Below are 21,669 nucleotides of genomic sequence, written 5' to 3'. Positions count from 1 at the left end.
GTTACAGATGAAGTAACTTGGCTTGAAATCTCTTAATTTTTTCTTTTTTTTTATTTTTTTGTTTAATTTTTCTATTTTTACTTGTATTTTATTTCACTGTAATATCATTTCAGCGTTTTTTTGCTTGATGTAATTGAGCTATTGTTTTCAATTTTTCATTTGTATTGTTTCTTACTTATTCAATTCAATCCGGATTGGCGAAGGTTCTACCAGTGAAAAAGTAATTGAAGTGCTTGAAAAATGTTAGTCGATTGGCGATGGGTCTGGGGAGTATGGTGTGTGGGGCAGAACTTCGACGCTCGATTCGTTTGATTTTTGGACGGTGATTTGTGAAAAGTGCGGGTGGACGTTGTCCTTGAACAAAATCGGACCAGTATAATGGGACTCTATCATATTCATGATGATAATTTGATAGGAGATAAATGTTAACTTCATTAGAGGAAAAGGTCATGCATTTTGGACGTGTGAAAAAAATGCTTATTTGACATGATGAGACTTAGCGTTTTTTAGCTCCATACTAGTGGGTTTGAGTCTTTGCAGCGAGGTGAATGACGAGACAAAGTTTCAAGTAACTTTATTAGGTTTCTTCCTGTCCTGCGACAATGACACAAGTGCGTTCCAAAGTCATCACTATTACCAGTTATACTTGGTCTTAATTACTATTTCAACTGAATTACTTCACATGACATTCAAACTCCTTATTTGACAATGAAATTTTACTGGAATATTTATATATTGAATCAATGAATCTAAGATATAAGCAATGCACTTCGTTCAAAAATCACTCTAATCAGTCAAAGACCGGAGTGTTCCTACTATCTTATTCTCTAGATGAAATATATGATCAAGGATATACGGTAGTACAGCGAAAAAAACACCAAAAGCAAAATGACTGGAAGCAAAGATCAAAACTAGGTAAAGCCAAGGATGATGTCTTTGTTGGAGAAGAGTCAAAAATCTGGATGTATGTATACAGGGTTCAACAAAAAGTGACAGAGGAAGATATCACTAAATATTTAAAAGGAAAACTTGGAGGAAACGAGGATTGTACAGTGAAGGACATAAGCAGTGAAACAAATAAACTGAGATGCTTCATGGTTGGAGTTAATTTAATACATAAAGAAAATATTTACCAGCCTGAACTGTGGCCAAGGGGAGTAGGGTTTAAACGATTCGACTTTCAAAAGTATAGAGACTTTCAAAAGCGAAGGGTAAACAATCAAAGGCCAGACAATTTTTTATAAATGGAAGTGAATCTTATTCCAAAACCATTACAAACTTCAATGAACTGATTAATGGTAATGACGCAGTGAGCATATTTCACATACGTCACGACGTCCAAGACACAAGGAGGGACGGGTCCGAACTTGACAAGTTAAATGCATATCATGACACTAATAAGGTTAATAATACTAACATTATCAACAATAATTTCAGTATTTTCCATATAAACACACAATGTCTCTCAAACAAGGTAGATAATTTTTGTACATTTTTATATGACTTCACTTTCGACGTCATTTGTTTGTCAAAGCACTGGCTACACAGTGACCACTTGCAAACTATCAATATTCAAAACTATCAACTTGCTGCCTATTTCACTAGAAATGTTCACCAACATGGTGGGGTTGCAATATATTGTAAAAATGATTTGGATTTCAATATTTTGAACTTGGGCGACTTCAGCGTGGAATGCCATTCGGAGTTTTGTGGCATACTTTTAAAACCTCAGAATCTTCTGTTATTTTGCATATACAGACCCTGTACAGGGGACATTAACTTATTCCTGAGCAATCTCGAAGGTTTATTATTTAAATACTCCAAACCAAAAATGAAAATTATTTTATTAGGTGACTTTAACATAAATTTCCTGTCCAATACACCATCACTACAACTTTTGAATAATTTAATAGAATCCTATGGCTTATCTATAAAAATTTTGAATTATACCAGAATTACAACTTTATCCTCATCTTGCATAGATAATATAATCACTGACCTGAACGATCAAATTCTAGAGGTAGGTACACTTGATCCCTGTCTTTCTGATCATAACGGCCAATTCATAGTCTTAAATCAGAGTGTGTGTCACGCAAATGATATTATGCAGACAGTTCGTTTTACAAAATCTGGGATGGACCGTTTCAAAAGCAAGTTATCTAAGACAAATTGGGATGTGATTTCACCCAATGGTGTCGATACAAACTACTATTGCGATTTTCTCATAGAGACTCTTCAAACTTATATTAGAGAATCTTTTCCCCTGAAGAGAAATTCACCTAGTGAGAATCTCTTCCAAATTAAATGGTTCAATGACACTTTAAAATCTATGAGAAATAACTTAGAAGCTGTCAGAATTGTCTCCGAGGCAACTAGAAGTCCTGTCGATGTTAGAGCCTATAAACTCATGAAGAAACAATACAGTGCTGAATTATTGCGACAAAAAAAATATGCCCATGATGCATATATAATAAACTCTCAGAATACATCACAGGCATGTTGGAATATAATAAACTCTGAAAGAAATAAGATATCACGCAAAAAACTGACTACTGACTTTTCTGAAAATGATTTTAACACCTTTTTCTGTACCGTTGCTGAGAATACTATCAGGTCTCTCCCAAGTATTGACCCAGAAAACTCTTATAATTTTAGAAATTTTCCTTCTCCTGTAAATTCTTTCTTTTTAGATCCAGTTTGTCCTCAAGAAGTACTAACTGCAATAAATAAATTGAGCAACTCTAGCTCTCGAGACGTTCATGACCTAAATAGCAAGTTGTTTAAGACCTCTGCTGAATTTATTTTAAATCCTTTGACTTACTTAATTAATATAATTTTTTCCAGTGGCATCTTTCCTGATACTTTGAAAATATCTAAGGTGATTCCACTCTTTAAAAAGGGCGATAAATCCCAAATGGACAATTATCGTCCAATTAGTATCATTCCATTGATTGGCAAAATAATTGAAATTATCCTAAAAGATAGGCTTTACTCTTTTTTTGAAAACAAACTTTATTTCAGCGAATCACAGCTTGGTTTCCGGAAAAACAAAAATACTACCCACGCTGCTTTCAAGGTTGTTGCCGAGATAGTGGAAGGCCTTGATCAGGGCAGGCATACTTCTCTGACATTATGCGACTTGACCAAGGCCTTCGATTGCGTTTCACATTCCCTACTTATTGAAAAACTAAGTTATTATGGCATAAGGGGCACTACCCTGGAACTCCTTCGTTCATATCTTACAAACAGATTTCAGTGTGTTGAGCTGAACAATGTAAAATCTGATTTGAAAAAAATCGAGCATGGCGTCCCTCAAGGTTCAATCTTGGGACCTTTCTTATTTATTGTGTATATAAATGACTTATGCCACGCCATTGCACCTACTAAATGTTTTCTATTCGCTGACGACACAACAATTATTTGCTCAAGCAAGTCTTACACTAACTTGAAAGAAAATGTCATCACAGTACAAAACTCAGCTAAGCTTTGGTTCACGAAGAATAAACTCAAATTGAATGAAAGAAAAATCCAAAATTTGATTGTCTCCACAAACACTAATTATCGTGAGGGGGCAAATGTATCGTTTTTAGGCATTACGATTGATGACAAATTAAGCTGGAAAAATCATCTTGACCTTGCTGTTCGCAAATTATCTTGTGCTCTTTTCGTTCTGAAAAGGTTAAAACATGTAACGAACCCTTATATTATGAGAATATCTTACTTTTCCCTTTTTCATTCTGTACTTTCGTACGGTGTTCTCCTTTGGGGAAACTCTACTAACGCAATTGCTGCTTTCAGATGCCAGAAAAAAGCCATACGCATCTTGGCTAACCTGGGATACAGAGACCACTGCCATCAATTTTTTATTCGTCTGGGTATTATGCCTCTGCCTACTTTATATATTTATACTGTTCTGCTAGAAATACATCGCAATAAAGATACTTTACTAAAAAACTCCGACATCCATAACCACAATACCAGATCAGCTGACTTACTAAATACTCGTTATCACAGGTTATCTGTAAGCCGCAGAAACTCCCTAAATCTGAATCTATATAACATTCTCCACCACTCTATCATAAGTATGGTTAACCATGATCTTTTATTGTATTTTAAAATATATTGCTCATGTCTAAATTTTAAATCTTATACTATATATTGATAATCTGTTACTAGACGTTAATTGTTCTTTTAATTATATTTTTATATATTTTTTAATTTTGATTTGACTAATATGACTGTGAATTTACTGTGACTTGCCATAAGTGTATAAACTACATAATCTGGTCAAATAAACTACTACTACTACTACTACTACTACTATAGATGAATCCCCGAATGAATTCGTCTTATCTTAATATAAAATGGGATAAACCATATATCTGTTAATAGCACATTGGCTTTTGTTGCGGACTAATCTGATGTACCCGTTTTCTCCAAAAGAGGGTCCATAAGAATTCTTGATCAACCAATAATCCGTTCCATTCTCACTTCCATATCCAACAACCAGAACAGCATGATTGTAGTATAAACTGTTGCATTCTGGGTGATCAAAAATTCCACCTCCGTAAAGTTGCCAAAAAGTAGTACGAACTGCGACGGAAATTGGACCAATAGTAGCTGCAATTCATTAATGTTATTTTTATTAATCCGCAAAATGAAATATTCGAAATTGATGAAAATAACTCTTGAACAGATCGATCTTTACTTTGGTCAAGATGAATTGGATCTATACAAATCAGTTTCGGAAAAATATATATACATGAAACATGATTTGGAATCATTTTTCAAATCGTCTTTGTCGGACTACAGTAGGGATTTTGCATCGCAGTCCTTACATTCAATTTCGTGAATTCCAGACTTTTCCAGACGAATTTTCGCCTTCCAAAAGGCTCTGTAGTGTATGACCTGTTTTAAAAACCACCTTCATACCTAGTTCCTTGAAAATCTTTCCAAAGTTCTTCGTAATATACGAAGAACTGAGATGTATTTATCTTGATTTTTGTCCTTTCTGAAAGTCGAGATTTCGTTCATTCTCAACCTAAACTTCTTCCTTATTATGTCATCTACAATATCCCTCGAGAAACCGTTAGTGACTGCTATTTCCGGTATTGTACGTCTTTCTATTGTGAACCTATCATGTGTTAGAGAGAAAGATCACTTGGTGATCGAAACACGTGTCGGGGTGTTGAAAATAACGATTTGGTGTTGGGGAAAAAACTTCAGTAATATTTAAATCACCCTTCTGTGACTATATTCTGATTGACAGATTTCAATAATTGATGAACAAATATAAATTCAAACTTATACTTGATATCTGATAATTCTCTTAGAGACAGAATATGCTTTCTTTAATTGAAGACCCATTCGATGAAACGTCTTTGGAATCAACGAACTTTCACAATGAAATCGGGATAATTGCATAGGTGAACACTACCTGTACGTCGTTTCATATTTTTAATTTTGTTTGCAATCGTGAGGTCACTAACGTTTGATATGGACTTGGCAACATCGTGAAACTTGTTGAAATGAAGAGAGCCCAAACAACGTATTTGTGATTCAACACCAGATAACGCTGTATGAACCGGTTGGTGTATGAATTAGAAACTAGGAAAAATGAGAATTACTATTATCCAATTGAATCGCCTATAACTCCGCAACCGGTTATCCAAATTGAAAACAGTCGAAGTCGTCGTATAAGGAATTGAAATACCTTTACAACTAAATGAGTATTGATACAGCTCTGAAGTTTATAACGACAGGTTACACAAGTAAATGAACCAATCCATTCGAAGATGAGGCGAATTTTTGTTTCGAATCCGAATTCGGATTTTTTTGTGACCGACTTTGTAGATAACTTTCCTCTGGAAAAAATATAGACGGCCGCCGCTGGTCTACGTCAATCGATTGTGACATGGCCAAGGTCACGCTCAATTCGAAGCGCGCTTCTTGATCATTCCCTGTCAGCTTCCAGAGACTTGCAGATGGAGCAAGCCTAGTTGAAACTGTGGTACGAGGTGAACCCAGAATTTCGAAATATGCAGGTAGGTTCTCTGTATAACCAGACGATAAATAGGGGTTCGAAGATTATATTGAATTTCGTCAGTTTTCGAAGTTAGAAACCTGAAAAACCAGTCACGAAACTAAATGTGACAAACCAAATTCTACGCTGGCGAAGTCGCGGGCAACAGCTAATCGAAAATAAAAAAGTGGGGGTCGTTCATAGACAATTGAAATACCTTTGATTCGAGATGTTACAAGACCCTCTCTTCTATTTGAACAAAAAGTTCATAGCTATCTGTTGGCGGCAAGTGATGTCACACTGTTGCTTTTCTTATCAAAAAAAGATGATTTTTTTTACAAAAATTCTATTCGACACTAATATCTTGCCTATTTTCGAAGTTTATAGGGGCGGAGATTATTTACATTTGCACTGTATACAGTGAGCACCATTTTGAAGATAAACCCTGAAACACGTCGAATTATGTATTCGAAAAGACACTTTATGACATTAAAAAAAGCCCCCCTTCTCCACCCCCCGTAACGTGACAGCCACTCTCCCAATTTTTTTAAATGCAAAAGGGGGTCAAGTGATATCTCATCTTGAAGGGTATTCAATTTTCTGTACAGCCATATCTTTATCCTTTAATTAGTCATTTGTTTCCTTAACAATAATAAAGGCGTTGCTGACAGTTATCAACAACATTTTGAATGATTTCGGGAGTGATACGTTCTCTTTATTCTCTAATTTTGATTTGCAAACTTTCAATATTGTTTGGTCTATTGACGTATACTTTGGATTTTTGGTAACCCCACAAAAAGTAGTCAAGCTGTGTCATGTCGGGAGAACCTGCTGGCCACTCTATGGCACTTCGTCTACCAATCCATCTGTTGGAAAAAACTTCATTCAGATATGCACGAACATCAGCTGCAAAATGTGGTGGAGCATCATCTTGCTGATACCAGATACTCCTATCTATTTTATTCGGATTATCATTATCTGGAAAAAGTCTTTTCAGGGTTGGAACTAAAAAAATAGTCAAAAACTACAAATAACGTTCACCGGTTAATGTTTGGGCAGGGATTATTCATAATCCCTGCCCAAACATGAACGTTTCTGGGATATTGAGTGCGAGCCTCCATCATCCAATGGGGATTTTCTCGGCTCCAATATCGACAGTTGTGTCTGTTGACGGTTAAATTAAAAAAAAGGTGGAAGGATCCCGCAGACACCTGGCTTCCATTTTTTCGCAAAACTCAGTTCTGCGATCTGGATCGATTTCGTTGAGTTCATGTGCCAATTGTACTTCATAAAGGTGATACTTTTCACTTTTAAAAATACGCAATATCAAACTTTGACTTATATCGTAATCGGCGGCAAGTTGTCGGGTAGGTTTATGTGGATTCTCCTCGATATCTATCAAAATATCCAATTTCTTCCCATCGTCAATCAATACACTCCTGCTTTGTTTTGAAATATATTTGACAGTCCCGAATTCACGAAATTTCGTGTCTATTCTACTAACGGTAGATTGAAAAATGTGATGATCAGGATATTTATTATTGAACATTTCACTTACATTCTTCACTTACATTATTCGGATTATCATTATCTGGAAAAAGTCTTTTCAGGGTTGGAACTAAAAAAATAGTCAAAAACTACAAATAACGTTCACCGGTTAATGTTTGGGCAGGGATTATTCATAATCCCTGCCCAAACATGAACGTTTCTGGGATATTGAGTGCGAGCCTCCATCATCCAATGGGGATTTTCTCGGCTCCAATATCGACAGTTGTGTCTGTTGACGGTTAAATTAAAAAAAAGGTGGAAGGATCCCGCAGACACCTGGCTTCCATTTTTTCGCAAAACTCAGTTCTGCGATCTGGATCGATTTCGTTGAGTTCATGTGCCAATTGTACTTCATAAAGGTGATACTTTTCACTTTTAAAAATACGCAATATCAAACTTTGACTTATATCGTAATCGGCGGCAAGTTGTCGGGTAGGTTTATGTGGATTCTCCTCGATATCTATCAAAATATCCAATTTCTTCCCATCGTCAATCAATACACTCCTGCTTTGTTTTGAAATATATTTGACAGTCCCGAATTCACGAAATTTCGTGTCTATTCTACTAACGGTAGATTGAAAAATGTGATGATCAGGATATTTATTATTGAACATTTCACTTACATTCTTCTGGGTTTTAGTTTTGTCCCCACATCCTAGTAGTATTAACACTTCTACTCTTTGACGTTCAGTCAAATGAGACATTGCTAGAACTTTTAGCCTATTGTCTGAAAGTAATACTGAACAAGAAACACAAACAACAACTGCAAAACTGTTTCTCTTCACCAAGTTCACAGAAAACACAATTTTTTACTCAACCGTCACGGCTGACAAACAACGGTTGGTGAAAACAAAAAAAAATTGAAGGTGCATGGCATATTGTACAGCGGACGGATTCAATGAAATACCTACGTGATAGCTTTCAACACTTTGAATTTTTTGTTTTATTATGACGCTTGCACGAAATTAAAAAATAAAGATATGGCTGTACAGAAAATTGAATACCCTTCAAAATGAGGTATCACTTGACCCCCTTTTGCATTTAAAAAAATTGGGGGGGGGTGGCTGTCACGTTGAGGGGTTTGAAGGAGGGGGTGAAGGAGAGGAGTTTGAAGGAGGGGGTGAAGGAGAGGGGATTTTTTATGTCACAGAGTGTCTTTTCGAATACATAATTCGACGTGTTTCAGGGTTTTCCTTGAAAATGGCTAATAACGTAGAAAATGAATTTATCCGTTACGTATGGTGCACACTGTATAGATCATTCTTGCTCGAGGTTTAAAAAACAGTTTTTCCTGAATTTCTCACAGTAAACTGTTTCAGTTATAATTTTTTTATTCCAAATGACGAAACATCTTCAATACGATGTTATTGCTAATTAAACTTACCCACAGCATATTTGAGGTCATCCTCAGTACCTCTGAACATCACGACACCTCTGACTGTTGCCACAGTTTCTACTTTTTTGCATTCTCCATCAATTCCTCTGTATGGATAGTCTGATTCAGATCCTATGCCATTCTGTTTAATGTAGAGGAATGCTTCATCCATTATTCCTCCGTTACAACCATAATTTGATTTCGAACAATCTACCAGTTGCTGTTCGCTCAGAGATAGTGATTTGTTGTATTTCAAGAGGTAGTGGCTTTCTAAACATCCTACCTGAAATTGGCAGTGATCATGATAAGAGGTGGACTCAAAGATCACAAGGTATCAATTTAAAAACTTCTCACTTGTAATACATTATACTTTTTACTGGTTCGGAGTATTTTGGAATATAATAGTGTTGTTTGATATCCTCTTTATGCTTGTCAAAAAGAGAGACTTGAAAAAGTGCAAAATCGCTTTTCTAAATATATAATTTGGAAACTTGGCCTACCCTACTTTGGATTTACCTCGCAAATGAGGCTGTCTGTATTAGATTTATTATCACTTGAGGACAGACGTAAACTTGCAATGGTTCTATTCCTTTATAAAATAATAAACTTCCACTACAAATATTCAGCTATTTCAGTTATTTACCTTTCTGTTAACTCGAGATCCTTAAGAAGCAATCACATTTTTTCTTTTGGGTGTCGATTCCACAAGACTAACTATGGCTCGATGGCAATAAGTTGTAGGCTTCAAAAAAATTACTTGTTGGGTATATAACTGAACTCTAATGCTTGACTGGTTTCCACAATCGAAACTTTCTTGAAGTACCATTTGGAATTTTATAATAATTCTGTAGTGTACTTGACCGATAAATAAATAAATACTCTCATAATAATTTCGGTTAGATGTGATCATTTTCAAGAGAAAGATTAAACAGTATAATTTTCCTCTTGAAGATAATCACTTGGTGATTGAAACACATGTCGAGGTGTTGAAAGTTCCGGCATTTCCAACTGCTTCAATATTCATACTATGGCACAACAAAATCCTCATTCTATTGTGGAGCAGAGAAGTCAAGGAAGATTCGAATTCAGTATGTGGACAATCTTACATCTCAGAGGTATTTAGAAATCGCAAGGCAAAACATCGAACCCCTTGTTGTTGAACCCCTAATGGAGCTCATAAAAATATATTATTTCAAACAAGATGGGGCTTTGCTTTATGATACCGCAATTGTAACCAATTTTTTTGCTGCAAATTTTGGTAATAATGGGGAATGTTCCTCAATTTGGGTTATTACAGCAAATGCAAGTTTGAACAAAATAAAGCTGAGTTCAATTCATGAATTTTTCAAATTCACTTCGAAAAGTATTCAAATTGATGTTTCAAATGTTGGGTTTTAATTTTTAAAGGGATTTGTTTCTAATTCACATATTGGCAACAGCGCCTATATCAAGTTGAAATAATTTATACGTACCCAGATATTCTACTTTAAAAAAGGAAAGTTATCTTTATAAATCAACAATTGAGGCAAAATATAAATTATAGTTCAATACCACCTCCACAAGCCTAAGTGGCTATGTGGCAACAACATTTGTTTTGTTATTTATTTATATAGAGGAAGATAGGTTAGGTGCACAAAATGTCATATGTCACAGAATGTCTCGAAACTCGGAATATAAGTAAACAGAACAGCACGCCTCTGAAATATGTCATCTTTATTTGTCTCATACAGGTAATAGATTCATTATCCTTTATTAGCTATAACCGATGTTGCTGAATGATGAAATAGAAACGAACCCCTTTAAATGTTGAATGCATTATTTTATTCCGCTTTTTTAGGTATTTAAATAATTTTTTAAAGAAAAAGGTTGAAATGATAAGTTTAAAATGCGTTGTTTTAGAGCTCCTTTATGAAAACTACTTGATTTTCGTCAGGAGGAACATTCCCCATTGCAGCTAAATGGTTCGAATCATATCTTTCCGATAGAAGTCAGTTTGTCCAAATTTGTTTCAAAGAAGTTGACGGATCTATTAGAAAGCACTGCTCAGATGCCTCGCAACTGGAGCTGGGAGTTCCACAGGCTAGTATTTTGGCCCCAATACTATTTTCTTTATTCATTGCTGACATAGTGGAATTTTTACCTGAGTATAACATCACGCTGCATGCCGATGACTCATCTTTTCTTGTCTTCCAGGAATGCAGTGAAATGAATGAACCAGCTTGTAACCATTTTCTTGGTAAACTAGGATTATGGTTTTTAGTCGATCAACTACATTTCAATATAGAAAAAACTGAGTATCTAATCTTTTACACCAGACAAAGAATAATAAACAATCAACTCTCAATCAAACTGAATGATTTAAATATTATCAGAAAATCAACAACAAAATTCTTGGGAATAAACCTGGAGGACGTACTCAGCTGGAATGAGCATATCATAGCAACTATAAATAAATTAAATACAAAAATATATCAAATTCGATGTATGTAGAATGTGGAACACCCTAAAATTTTAAATGGAAAGAGAAGTCGAGTGATATATCATTTGAAAGGGCACAAAATTATCTTTCCAATGATACCTAATTTGTTGTATTTCACTTAAACATGTAGGTATTATGAAGAAAAACAACTACAACCCAGTACTTTGAAATGTGTAATTGATTTAGTGCTGAAAATGTGACCCATTTGCTTCCATACAATAATACAGATTTTGTTCAAATCTATTCCTAACATTCTGTAGCATATCAGGTGTTATACTTCTGCACTCTGCTGTAATTCGTTGGCGAAGATCTTCTATGGATTCGGGCTGCGTAGCAAAACATTTATTTTTCAAGTGTCCCCAAAAAAAAAATCTAAAGGCGATAAATCAGGTGACCTGGCAGGCCATTCGATGGGGCCTCTCCTTCCAATCCACCGTCCAGGAAACCGGTCATCTAAAAACTCTCTTACCGGCTGGAAATGAAGCCGATCATCATTATGATTTTGTTCATTTTCAATTATTTCTGTTATGAGAGGATCAATTGTGTCTTCGAGCATGTTTAGGTAGACCTCACCACTTTAAATTCCCAGGAATAAAAAGTGGCCCTACGATATGACTACCTAATATGCCGCACCAGACATTGATTTTTTGAGGGTACTAGGTATGGACCTATCGGAATAAGTGTGGGTTACTGTCATCCAAGTAACAGCAATTATGCCTATTCACAGCTCCATTCAAAAAAACTGCACTCTCATCGGAAAAGCACATGTTGAATGATAGGTGCGGATCATCAATTAGTAGCTGGCTCAGTTGATCACAAAATTGCAGCCTTCTATCAGGATCATCTTCATTGAGTTCTTGTACTAATTTAATTTTGTACGGATGAAATTTATAGGCTTTTAATATCCGTATTATGGACGAACAGGAGACACCTGAGGCTGCAGCAAGCTGACAGGTAATTTGAGTATGATACAATTCAACATGTCCCAACACAGCGACTTCCACTGCTTCATTTCGGATCGGTTTCCGTGGCTGGTGTTTCACATTACAGACAGATCCGGTATCGACAAACCTTTGGACTAACTTGGCAACGTACGAATCATTCACATTTTTCCGGGATGACTGTTATTAAAGAGGCGAGCAGTAAGTCTAGCACAACTATTTTATTTTGATAATGAAGTGTAACAATTTCAACTCGTTCAGGAATGGAATAAACCATTTTTACAGTAAAGTTGAAATAATTTCAAAAGCAACCGAACTGAATCAATGAACGATTGCCTAAATTCGTTTTGTACACTTATCTGCTGTTGTTATTTGAACCAAAAAACGCACGAGAGAAATTGAAGAATGTAGTAGTGATAAAATTGCCGTTTTTTTTCGCATTTTCATTAACACCAAAAATATCGAGTAAATGTTCTTGCTTTTTTTATAACTATTCAAGTAAATACAACAAATTAGGTATCATTGGAAAGAGAATTTTGTGCCCTTTCAAATGATATATCACTCGACTTTCCATTTAAAATTTTAGGGTTGTTACACTCGCTAGGGTGTTGAAGGCATAGGTAGAAAAATACATCTAAAATGTGTCCCCCTCAAAATTGACCTGTCCGAGCATTTTTGCGTTAAGTTACAAAAAAAGGAGAAAAGCAAGGTGCATACTTTTCGTTGGACCACTCGATATACATGTACTAAGACATTATTATATCATGACAGGTTCTATACCCTAATGGGTACTTTGAATGAATGAACTGATTCGATTTGATTTTTGATTTATTATTAATACTCACTGTACTGAAGGCCCAACAGCTTCCGCATTCTTCCCCTTGATTTTTCACTGGCGTAACCACTCCCTTTTCATACCAATTGATGGATTCTGGGACGGGGACATTCATATCTTTGTTGAAAGGAGTTTGTAGGTACTCAGGTTTTATTTTGAGGTTTTTCGCATGCCTGTCGGCAAATTCTTTGTTTGTAATATCTGCGAATTGGTTGATCCTCAGAAAGTATGATACTTCTCCGTTCTCGTATCTGGCATTGTGCGATTCGATTTCACGAAGATTTTGTTTGAAAACATCAAATCGGATTTTTTCCTCCCTCAAACTTCTGTAGGTTTTAGCGTATTTGCCCTGAATTGAAAAGTAGATTTTTCATATTATTATCAGGTATGATTTTTCAAATATTTCAATAAAATAAATAATGGAGTACCAATTTATTTTTCATTTCTGACAACAGTTATCACCCGAAGACTATTGTGTATACTAACAATCGAAACGTCGTGACATAACTTGGTTTGAAATCTTTTAATTTTTATTTTTTCATTTTTTATCAATAATATTTTCAATTTTTTAATTTTCAGCTTTTATTAATATATCAATTTTTATTTGTTTGGTTGTTGCTTGTATGTTATTTCTTTGTAATTTCAGTTTTTTATTTGATAAAATTGTTATTTTTGGTTAATATTTTTATTTTTTTTTCAGGGTTGTCAGATCAATTTATATTAGACAATGGAAGTCCGAAGTGATTAAATAAGTCGGTACAAATTAGGAAATGAGTTGCAGGTGTCATGCAAATCTTCTGTGTATCGTTCCAATTTTGGTATATGTACCGCCGAAGAGAGTACAAACACCCCTGTATTTGAGTCATTTTTGAAAGCAGTGATTTGATTTTTGGTACAGGCGTTGACCTTCATTGGCCGCACTTTTTGCAATACGCTGCCCAAAATGAAAACCTTAAACCTAGCCTACTGGGATTCCGCGAAAAGAGCAAATTCTCGATATTTTGCTACAGAAATGATAAAATAGCCAAAATCGATGAAATAAATGTATTTATGACAAAATATTTATTTTATTCATGACAAAATATTATTTTACCTACAATTTCAACGAAATTGTTGGGATTGTCAAAATAATGTAGGGCATGACATTATTTTGACAATCCCAACAATTTCGTTGAAATTGTAGGTAAAATAATTTTGGGTATATTTTTGAGCTAATCAAAGCTCAATTATTTACGAGCGGGGTGATGTTTTCTACTCACACAATTACGGTACATTTGATCAAGTTATAAAAGTTCGTTGCAATAACTTCTGTTGTCAAAATCATCGATGATGTCTTCATAAGTAATCTTCTTCATTAATTCTGAATCTATGCAAAAAATAGCAAAGGCGTTCAATTTTTCTTGGCTCAAGGTGGATCTCAGATAATTTTTTAGCCTTTTCAGACAAAAACAGCTTCTCTCGCTCAAACAATTCGTTAGAGGAGGAAAGCCATCGGCAAAATTTGTTGCAGACTTTTATCTGTAAGACATCAGATAACCGTCATGCTATAATGCCCAATTCCAAGATGTAGCAAAAAAACCGTTCCCCAAATTTGCCGCCCCAGAAATCTGCCGCCCTAGGCTCAAGCCTACCCAGCCTGCTGGTAAATCCGTCACTGATTCATGATGAATATTAGCTTCTTATTCCTACATTATACCGAATTTATTATTCTCTAAGCTTCCTATTTAGAACAATCAATTGAAAATCGGATTCAAAGTCAGAAATTCGAAATTTGCGTTGAAATTCAGTATGTAGGTTCAATATCGATTTCTATGCAACTTTCTCAAATAACTCTTTTCAGAATCATCAACGCGAAGCAAAATATCGATTAGGCTGGGTTTAAGGCTGTTACTCGGGCTAAGTGCGGCCATGCATGTACCGAAAATCAAATCTCTGCTTTAGAAAATGACTGAGATATATCTTCAGTATGTCACAGAGTACCTATATATAAATTATTGCAAATAAAATAAATATCTAAAAAGCCAAAATATTGGCCGCAGTATGAAAATTATGACCAAGTTGAAAGCCACAAAATAGAAATGGTCTATTGAAATGATGATTCAAAATGAATTAACTTTTCTATTAATTCGTCCAGATTTTTTTTGACGTATCGACAATAGAAATACATATATTCATAATGAAGGATTGTAATGTATAGCTCACTAGTGAAACAGATTAAAAAAATTACAAAGAATCGAGAAATATTGATCGTTGTTTGATAATATCTATAAAGTCTCAGGAATAATCTGAGATGTGATTTTTTTCATTAATTCATTGAAAAGTTATGAACAATAATACTTTAAAAATGTTTTTCTACCAAAATTAATTTTTCGGTTTGAAGTTTTTGAAAATATACTCACAAAAGCGTGTTCCATATGAAATTATCAAAAAAAATTGGAATAAAAAATAATTCTGATAATTTTTTTTTATAAAAATACTAATGTTCACAACTTTTCAATTGATTGATTGATTGATTTGAAACGTTAATTGCAAATGTCTTTTCTTCTATTGCAAATACGTCAAAAATGATTCAAGGCGATTTTATAGAAAATTTTAATACTACATTTTTTGTTTCTACCTTCCTTTCATATCTTTCCAAATAAGTGATTTTTGGGAAAGTTTTCAATTATTTTCTGGAATTTAACATTCCTCAACGTTTGCCTTCGGATTGTAACTTGAATCCTCATTTCATTGTACTAAAAAATCAAGTGATAGTACATAGTAGAAGTATAAAAGTATATTTAAAAGTATGCCTAAAGCTAGTCTTTTGAGAATATAATGTTGGAAGTTAGAAGTTTTGAAGACAAAAAGATTGTTCGTATACAGTGTCACACATAAAGTCCGCATCAAATGGGATTTTTTTTGTTCAACTCTTCAAGCAACTTTTGATATCTCCATTAGGTTGTGCTTTGAAAATGATGCCAAATGACATGCATATGACCGATCAAGTGATTTTTCTTCCCTGTCAAATTTGACATTTTTTCCAAAAAATGTTCAGAAAAGCAGTTATTGCTTGAAATTTCGAAAATCGGTAAAGAGAAAAGAAGATTGTTTTTTCATTTTTTACCCATATACCAATTTTTAGCTCTCTAGTACAAATTTAGTTTTTTACAAAAACCTGCAGTTTTGCGAGCTCACAACGCCATTTGAAGAGAAGGTCGCTTCATCTGTCCATAAAATTTGATAAGATAATTTTCTTCTTTTTCCCCTTGAAACCAAAAAAAAAAATACAAGCGCATATCGAAGTCCCTTTCTTTTAATGTATTGATAAATTTCGGTTTATAAGGCGTAAATTTATTTTTGTGTAAAATACGTCGTACACTCTCTCGGTTAACATATGTTCTATCTGCAATATTTTGAATACTTGTTTTTTTATGTTCTACGACATCCAAACATATTTCAAATTCCACTTCTTCAGTATGTCTAGAAGGCTGATGTGCTTTTCTAAAATTACTCTCAACCGAGCCAGTAGATTTAAACTTAGCTATTATCCCTAACTGTTGACTGATGAATATTTCTTGCAGGATGTCTGGCATTGAAAATATCAGCTACTTGTCGGTGACCGGTATTCTCGCCGCATATTAAAACGATTTCAATTTTCTCTTGAAGATTCAGCATTTTCAACAACACACTAGACAACGAATAAACTATTTTAAATCCAAAACTGATAAACACTATTTTGAGTAATTCAACAAATGTCATATGACAATAAAATATTTTGCTTATTCAGTTCAGTTCAATTGTTTCCACAGTACCCTTAGTTCAATTTCGTTGTAATTTTTCGTAATTAGTAAATCAAAGTTTAACTGTTTGAGAAAAGTGCAGTAAAGAATAAATTATTGACTTTTCATTGATATTGTTTTTTAATTATGCTTATGTATCAAGCTATTTCGCAAAAAGTAGAAATAAACTGAAATATTTATCTGTTTTTAAAAACTGTATCAACTTTGCATCATTTTTGGCATAATTTTTTCTGGTGTTTTGAATTTTTGCGAAATAAGTTGTATTTAGAATTGAAATTGGTGATGAAAATGCGTTGGAAAGATAAGTTAGGCATAAAGCACTAACTTTGTTGAGGTTTGGCTAAATTTGAGAAATCGGCAAATGTCAAATTTTCAAAAAACTGTAAAAAAACTAAATTTGTACTAGAGAGGTAAAAATTGGTATATAGGTAAAAAATTAAAAAAACAATCATCTTTTCTCGTTACCGATTTTCGAAATTTCGAGCAATAACTGCTTTTCTGAACATTTTTTGGAAAAAATGTCAAATTGGACAGGGAAGAAAAATCACTTGATCGGTCATATGCATATCATTTGGTATCACTTTCAAAGCACAACCTAATGGAGATATCAAAAGTTGCTTGAAGAGATGAACAAAAAAAATCCCATTTGATGCGGACTTTATGTGTGACACTGTATAATCTTAATAGCGGAGAAAAAAAATTGTTGCGTTGAGTCGAGAATATTATATAATATAAATACTTGTGTATGATTTAATAATAAAAAAGATTGTTCAATTTGAATCGAAATAAGTTGCAAACATAATTTCTCATTTTCAAAAATTATATTTGATTTGGTAATATTCTTCAGCTGTAGTGAAATACTTTTGTATAGTCTAAGGCTCATGTAGTTTAAAGTTTTTTATACAACAGTTTTGTTCACTAGAAAGTTTGTATTTCAGTTACTTGCTTCTTGTATCCTAGCAGTGGTCGTTTCTTTACTGGATGATAACGAAAGTGTTGTCAGTTGTTTCAGGGGTAAGAATTAATAAATTCAGAACGCCCGTATAGTTTCTCGGAGCTGATATTTCTGATGAAAAATCAATTGAAAATCTATTTTGGTGTAGCTGAAAGTCAACTATGATTCAAAATGGTATCCTAGATAGTTTTTAGACCATTTGATAGTCAATTCAAATTATCTTTTCAATGATCCATTGTAAATGACCATTTTCCTTCAAAATTGTGCTTTTGGGGCTATTTCCACCAAATTGAAGACGCTGTTTGCTCCGTTTTCAAATGGAAATTCTAGAATTGAAATATTCATTTAATTTGCAAAACAACATACCTCTTACTCATTCTTTAATAGATTTGTAATTGTTCGTATTTCATTGCTGACCAATGTTTTGAATTATGATGAAATCAATAGTAGGTTTCAGGTAGAGAATTCCCAATAGACACCTACTTCTTACTGAATGTAAAATCATACCTTGAATTCGATCCACAGATCCTCATCTGTCGCGGCATTGATGGCAATAACCAATGAGATGAAAGCAATAATAAGTTTCATGTTGATTCTGGAAATTAGAAGAAGAAAAAATATAAATGAAAACACAACGTTCTGGGCAGATAAAGATAGATCGATAGTTTCGGTTGATAGCATTTCAATTAATTTTTCAGGAAAAATAGCAGAATATACCTACTAACAAGTTCTAGTGAAAAATATTTATGCTACTAGGAAAAATAATTAACCAATGTTTTGTTATATTTTTCAAATTTGGAATATAAAATATGGAAACACAAAAACGATCCACGAAATATGATTCAATAATTCTCTGCAAACTAATTCTCTGTAAAGTAGGTAGAAAATTCAGAATCTACCTAATTTTGATATAGATTTCACGATATTTGTAAAAAACATACCTCACCTGTATCGATGTTCAGTAACAATGTGAATTTGTAACTTATAAACTGATTTCAATATAATTCATTTTTCACTCTACGTCACCATCATTTCAATCCAATCACTTCAAATTCTTATCTACCAATTGAAAATAGGCTGATGAGGCACGCTGTTTTCGTAGACCTCAGGAAAGCTTTCGACACCGTCGACCACTCTATCTTACTGAATCATCTGGACGATATGGGAATTAGAGGTATAGCGAATAATATTTTCAAAAGTTATCTTTACAACATAGAGAAAAGGGTTAAACTGGGCAATCATATAAGCGGAGAGGAAATTATTACATGTGGTGTGACCCAGAGGACGGTTTTAGGACCAATCCTATTCAATATTTACTTGAATAACCTTTTTCTACAGGACATCAACTCCAATATTCCAAGTTTCGTCGATGACATTGTGCTGTTTTGCGAAGACGAAAACGGTTCTATTTGAAACAGAAATATGACCTTTATCAAATCAAATTGTGGTTCGACCACAGGCTCTTATCTATTAACTTTGAGAAAACCTATTACGTTCCATTCAGTAGTTATGACAACTCTCTACCAGAATATGACATCACAATCTCCAATACGGAAGTCATCAAACTCACAAAGAAAATGAAATATCTTGGAATAATTTTAGACAGCAATCTCAGATGGAACCAGCACATAGACCAGATAGTTGAAAAATTAAGTTGCATACTGTAAAAATTCAAACGGATAGCAAACATACTCAATTAAAAACAAAAAATTATGTTATATAAGAGTTTAGTAGAGTCCCCTCTGAGATATGGTATAATTGGTTGGGGTGGAGTATCGAAAACTCATCTACATTCCCTTGAGGTTATGCAGAAGAGATTTACCAGATGTTTCCTACGGAAAGGTTACGACTACCCTAGCGATCTACTTTATTCAAAACAAAACAAAACAGACAGCTGTTTTTTATAAATATTACTGCTACATTAAAACAAAAAAGAATTAACAATGAATCACCATAGTATCGGCATACCATCAATGCTCAAATCAGTTGGGCAGAAACCCTTTCGGTATGTAGGACCAAAACTTTACAGTTTTCTTCCTTTTTTATCTAGATTGAATGGTTTTATTTATTTATATTCAGTTCAAATGTAGCTATTTTGAGTTTATATCTTAGTACCTAATTTAATGCACGAATCTCATTCAATGTCAGATTCAGTATTCTCATTCCTTACACGCAGGTAGATCATTTTGCCTCGTAAGATGTATTTTATTTGTTCGCTGTTCATTTCTATATGTACATGTATACTTACTGTAAACAATTTTAAGAAAGTGAATAAAGACATATTATTATTATTAAAACAGTAATAATTATCCGTAATAGTTTTGTTTGAGAAAACTTGCTTTTAACATAATACTTTGGACTTTTTGTGAAGACGTTCATCTAATAAAAGGTGAAACTAGAACCTTTCACGTAGAATAAATCCAAAACAAGCATTTTTCCCAAACACCAGAGCTGAAATGCTCTTCTCGATGTGCGTTTAACCAGCAACTCAGCATACACAATTACGTGATATTGACATGAATGATAATGATGATAATGAATGATAATACGTCTTATGTAACTCTGTTACGTAAAACTTACATCCCTGTTATTGCGAAATGTTCGTCACAAATACAACCTGATTTTTACGTAACATTGATGTCATTACTTTACATATATTTTATATTATTTCACTGAGTAAATATGAACAAATATAACAATCGCTTGCAGAAAAACTTGGAATCATCAACTGGAAAGGCATCCTTCAAAAACCAAAACCTCCGGACCAAAACTCTGCCCAAACAGTTTTTTTTAATACTCATCAACAAAAAGACAAATCTCAATGTATCACAAACCAACATACAGTGCGGTTCATATGTATGGAATACATTCATTTTTAGCGTTATTATGTACTATGTGAAAAAACCTGAAACAGGTCGATTTTTATTCTCAAATTGACAATTTACAGTATGAAAATATTATCCCCCTCCAACACCCCTTCTGAATTATAAGCACCCCCTCGAAAATTTTAAATAGCAAGGGATTTCAGTCCTCTGATCAGCAATATAAAGTTTTTTAAGTTTGGTGCAATCATAACTGAGAAAATTAATTTTTATAATTGAATTAAATGTTCAAAATGACCACCATTATTCACTTCTTGACAATAACCTGATCTATTAAAGAGACCATCCCTGTAACACGCTCCTTACTAATCTTGAATCCTGGAAAAAATCTTTGAAGATACTAACATATTAGAGAAAAAGCCAAATAAACAATTGATAGGAATCTAGTGGGCTGCTGTCATTTAGGTATTTAAAGTTACTAAAAGACGTCAGTATAATATTTGTGGGCGTATTAAATTTAATTATGGCTCATTTGTCCAAGAGTCAAAGAATAGACATTTTAATTATGATTGGTTCTGGTAATAAAACAAGAACTCAAAAGAAGGTTTGTGAAATTTTCAATAATAAATACCCTGGTCAACACGTGTCGCAGTCAACAGTTAGCAAAATTGAAAAAAAGTTTCGTGAAACTGGACATGTAAAAAATATTGGAAAACCAGGTAGAAATGTTCAATTTACTGATGAAAAAAAGTTAGATGTACTTCTAGAGATTGAGGAAAATCCGCATAAGACAACTCGAGAACTTGCCGCCGACAATAATGTAAGTAAATCATCTATTTTGAGAGTTCTGCATAAAGAAAAATACCACCCTTACAAAGTTCAGTTAGTTCAGGAGTTAAATGAAGATGAT

At 33.8% G+C, this 21,669-nt stretch overlaps 1 protein-coding gene and 1 pseudogene across 2 annotated transcripts; both read right to left on the bottom strand.

Moving 5' to 3' along the window:
• Window positions 1-559: 559 nt before the first annotated feature.
• Window positions 560-19,020, bottom strand: LOC141483111 (cathepsin L-like proteinase). 2 transcript variants are annotated; one of them, XM_074177444.1, is made up of 5 exons: window positions 18,884-19,020; window positions 18,445-18,532; window positions 13,211-13,549; window positions 8,955-9,228; window positions 560-4,620 (listed from the first exon to the last, which is right to left on the bottom strand). In XM_074177444.1, the coding sequence occupies exons 2-5, from the start codon at window positions 18,523-18,525 to the stop codon at window positions 4,355-4,357; spliced, it is 960 nt and encodes a 319-aa protein (XP_074033545.1). In that variant the 5' UTR covers window positions 18,526-18,532; window positions 18,884-19,020; the 3' UTR covers window positions 560-4,354. The 2 variants fall into 2 exon arrangements, with proteins under 2 accessions (XP_074033545.1, XP_074033544.1); XM_074177443.1 differs by having other exon boundaries at window positions 18,879-18,993.
• Window positions 13,948-14,043, bottom strand: LOC111513729 (U6 spliceosomal RNA; annotated as a pseudogene).
• Window positions 19,021-21,669: the final 2,649 nt, after the last annotated feature.

This window comes from Leptinotarsa decemlineata, unplaced genomic scaffold (genome assembly GCF_025532065.1).
Source record: "Leptinotarsa decemlineata unplaced genomic scaffold, Ldec_3_MD MMD2_tig00002974_RagTag_RagTag, whole genome shotgun sequence".
NCBI classification, from domain to species: domain Eukaryota; kingdom Metazoa; phylum Arthropoda; class Insecta; order Coleoptera; family Chrysomelidae; genus Leptinotarsa; species Leptinotarsa decemlineata.
Note: the sequence above shows the minus strand (reverse complement) of the source record. Positions and strands in the feature narration are given on the sequence as shown.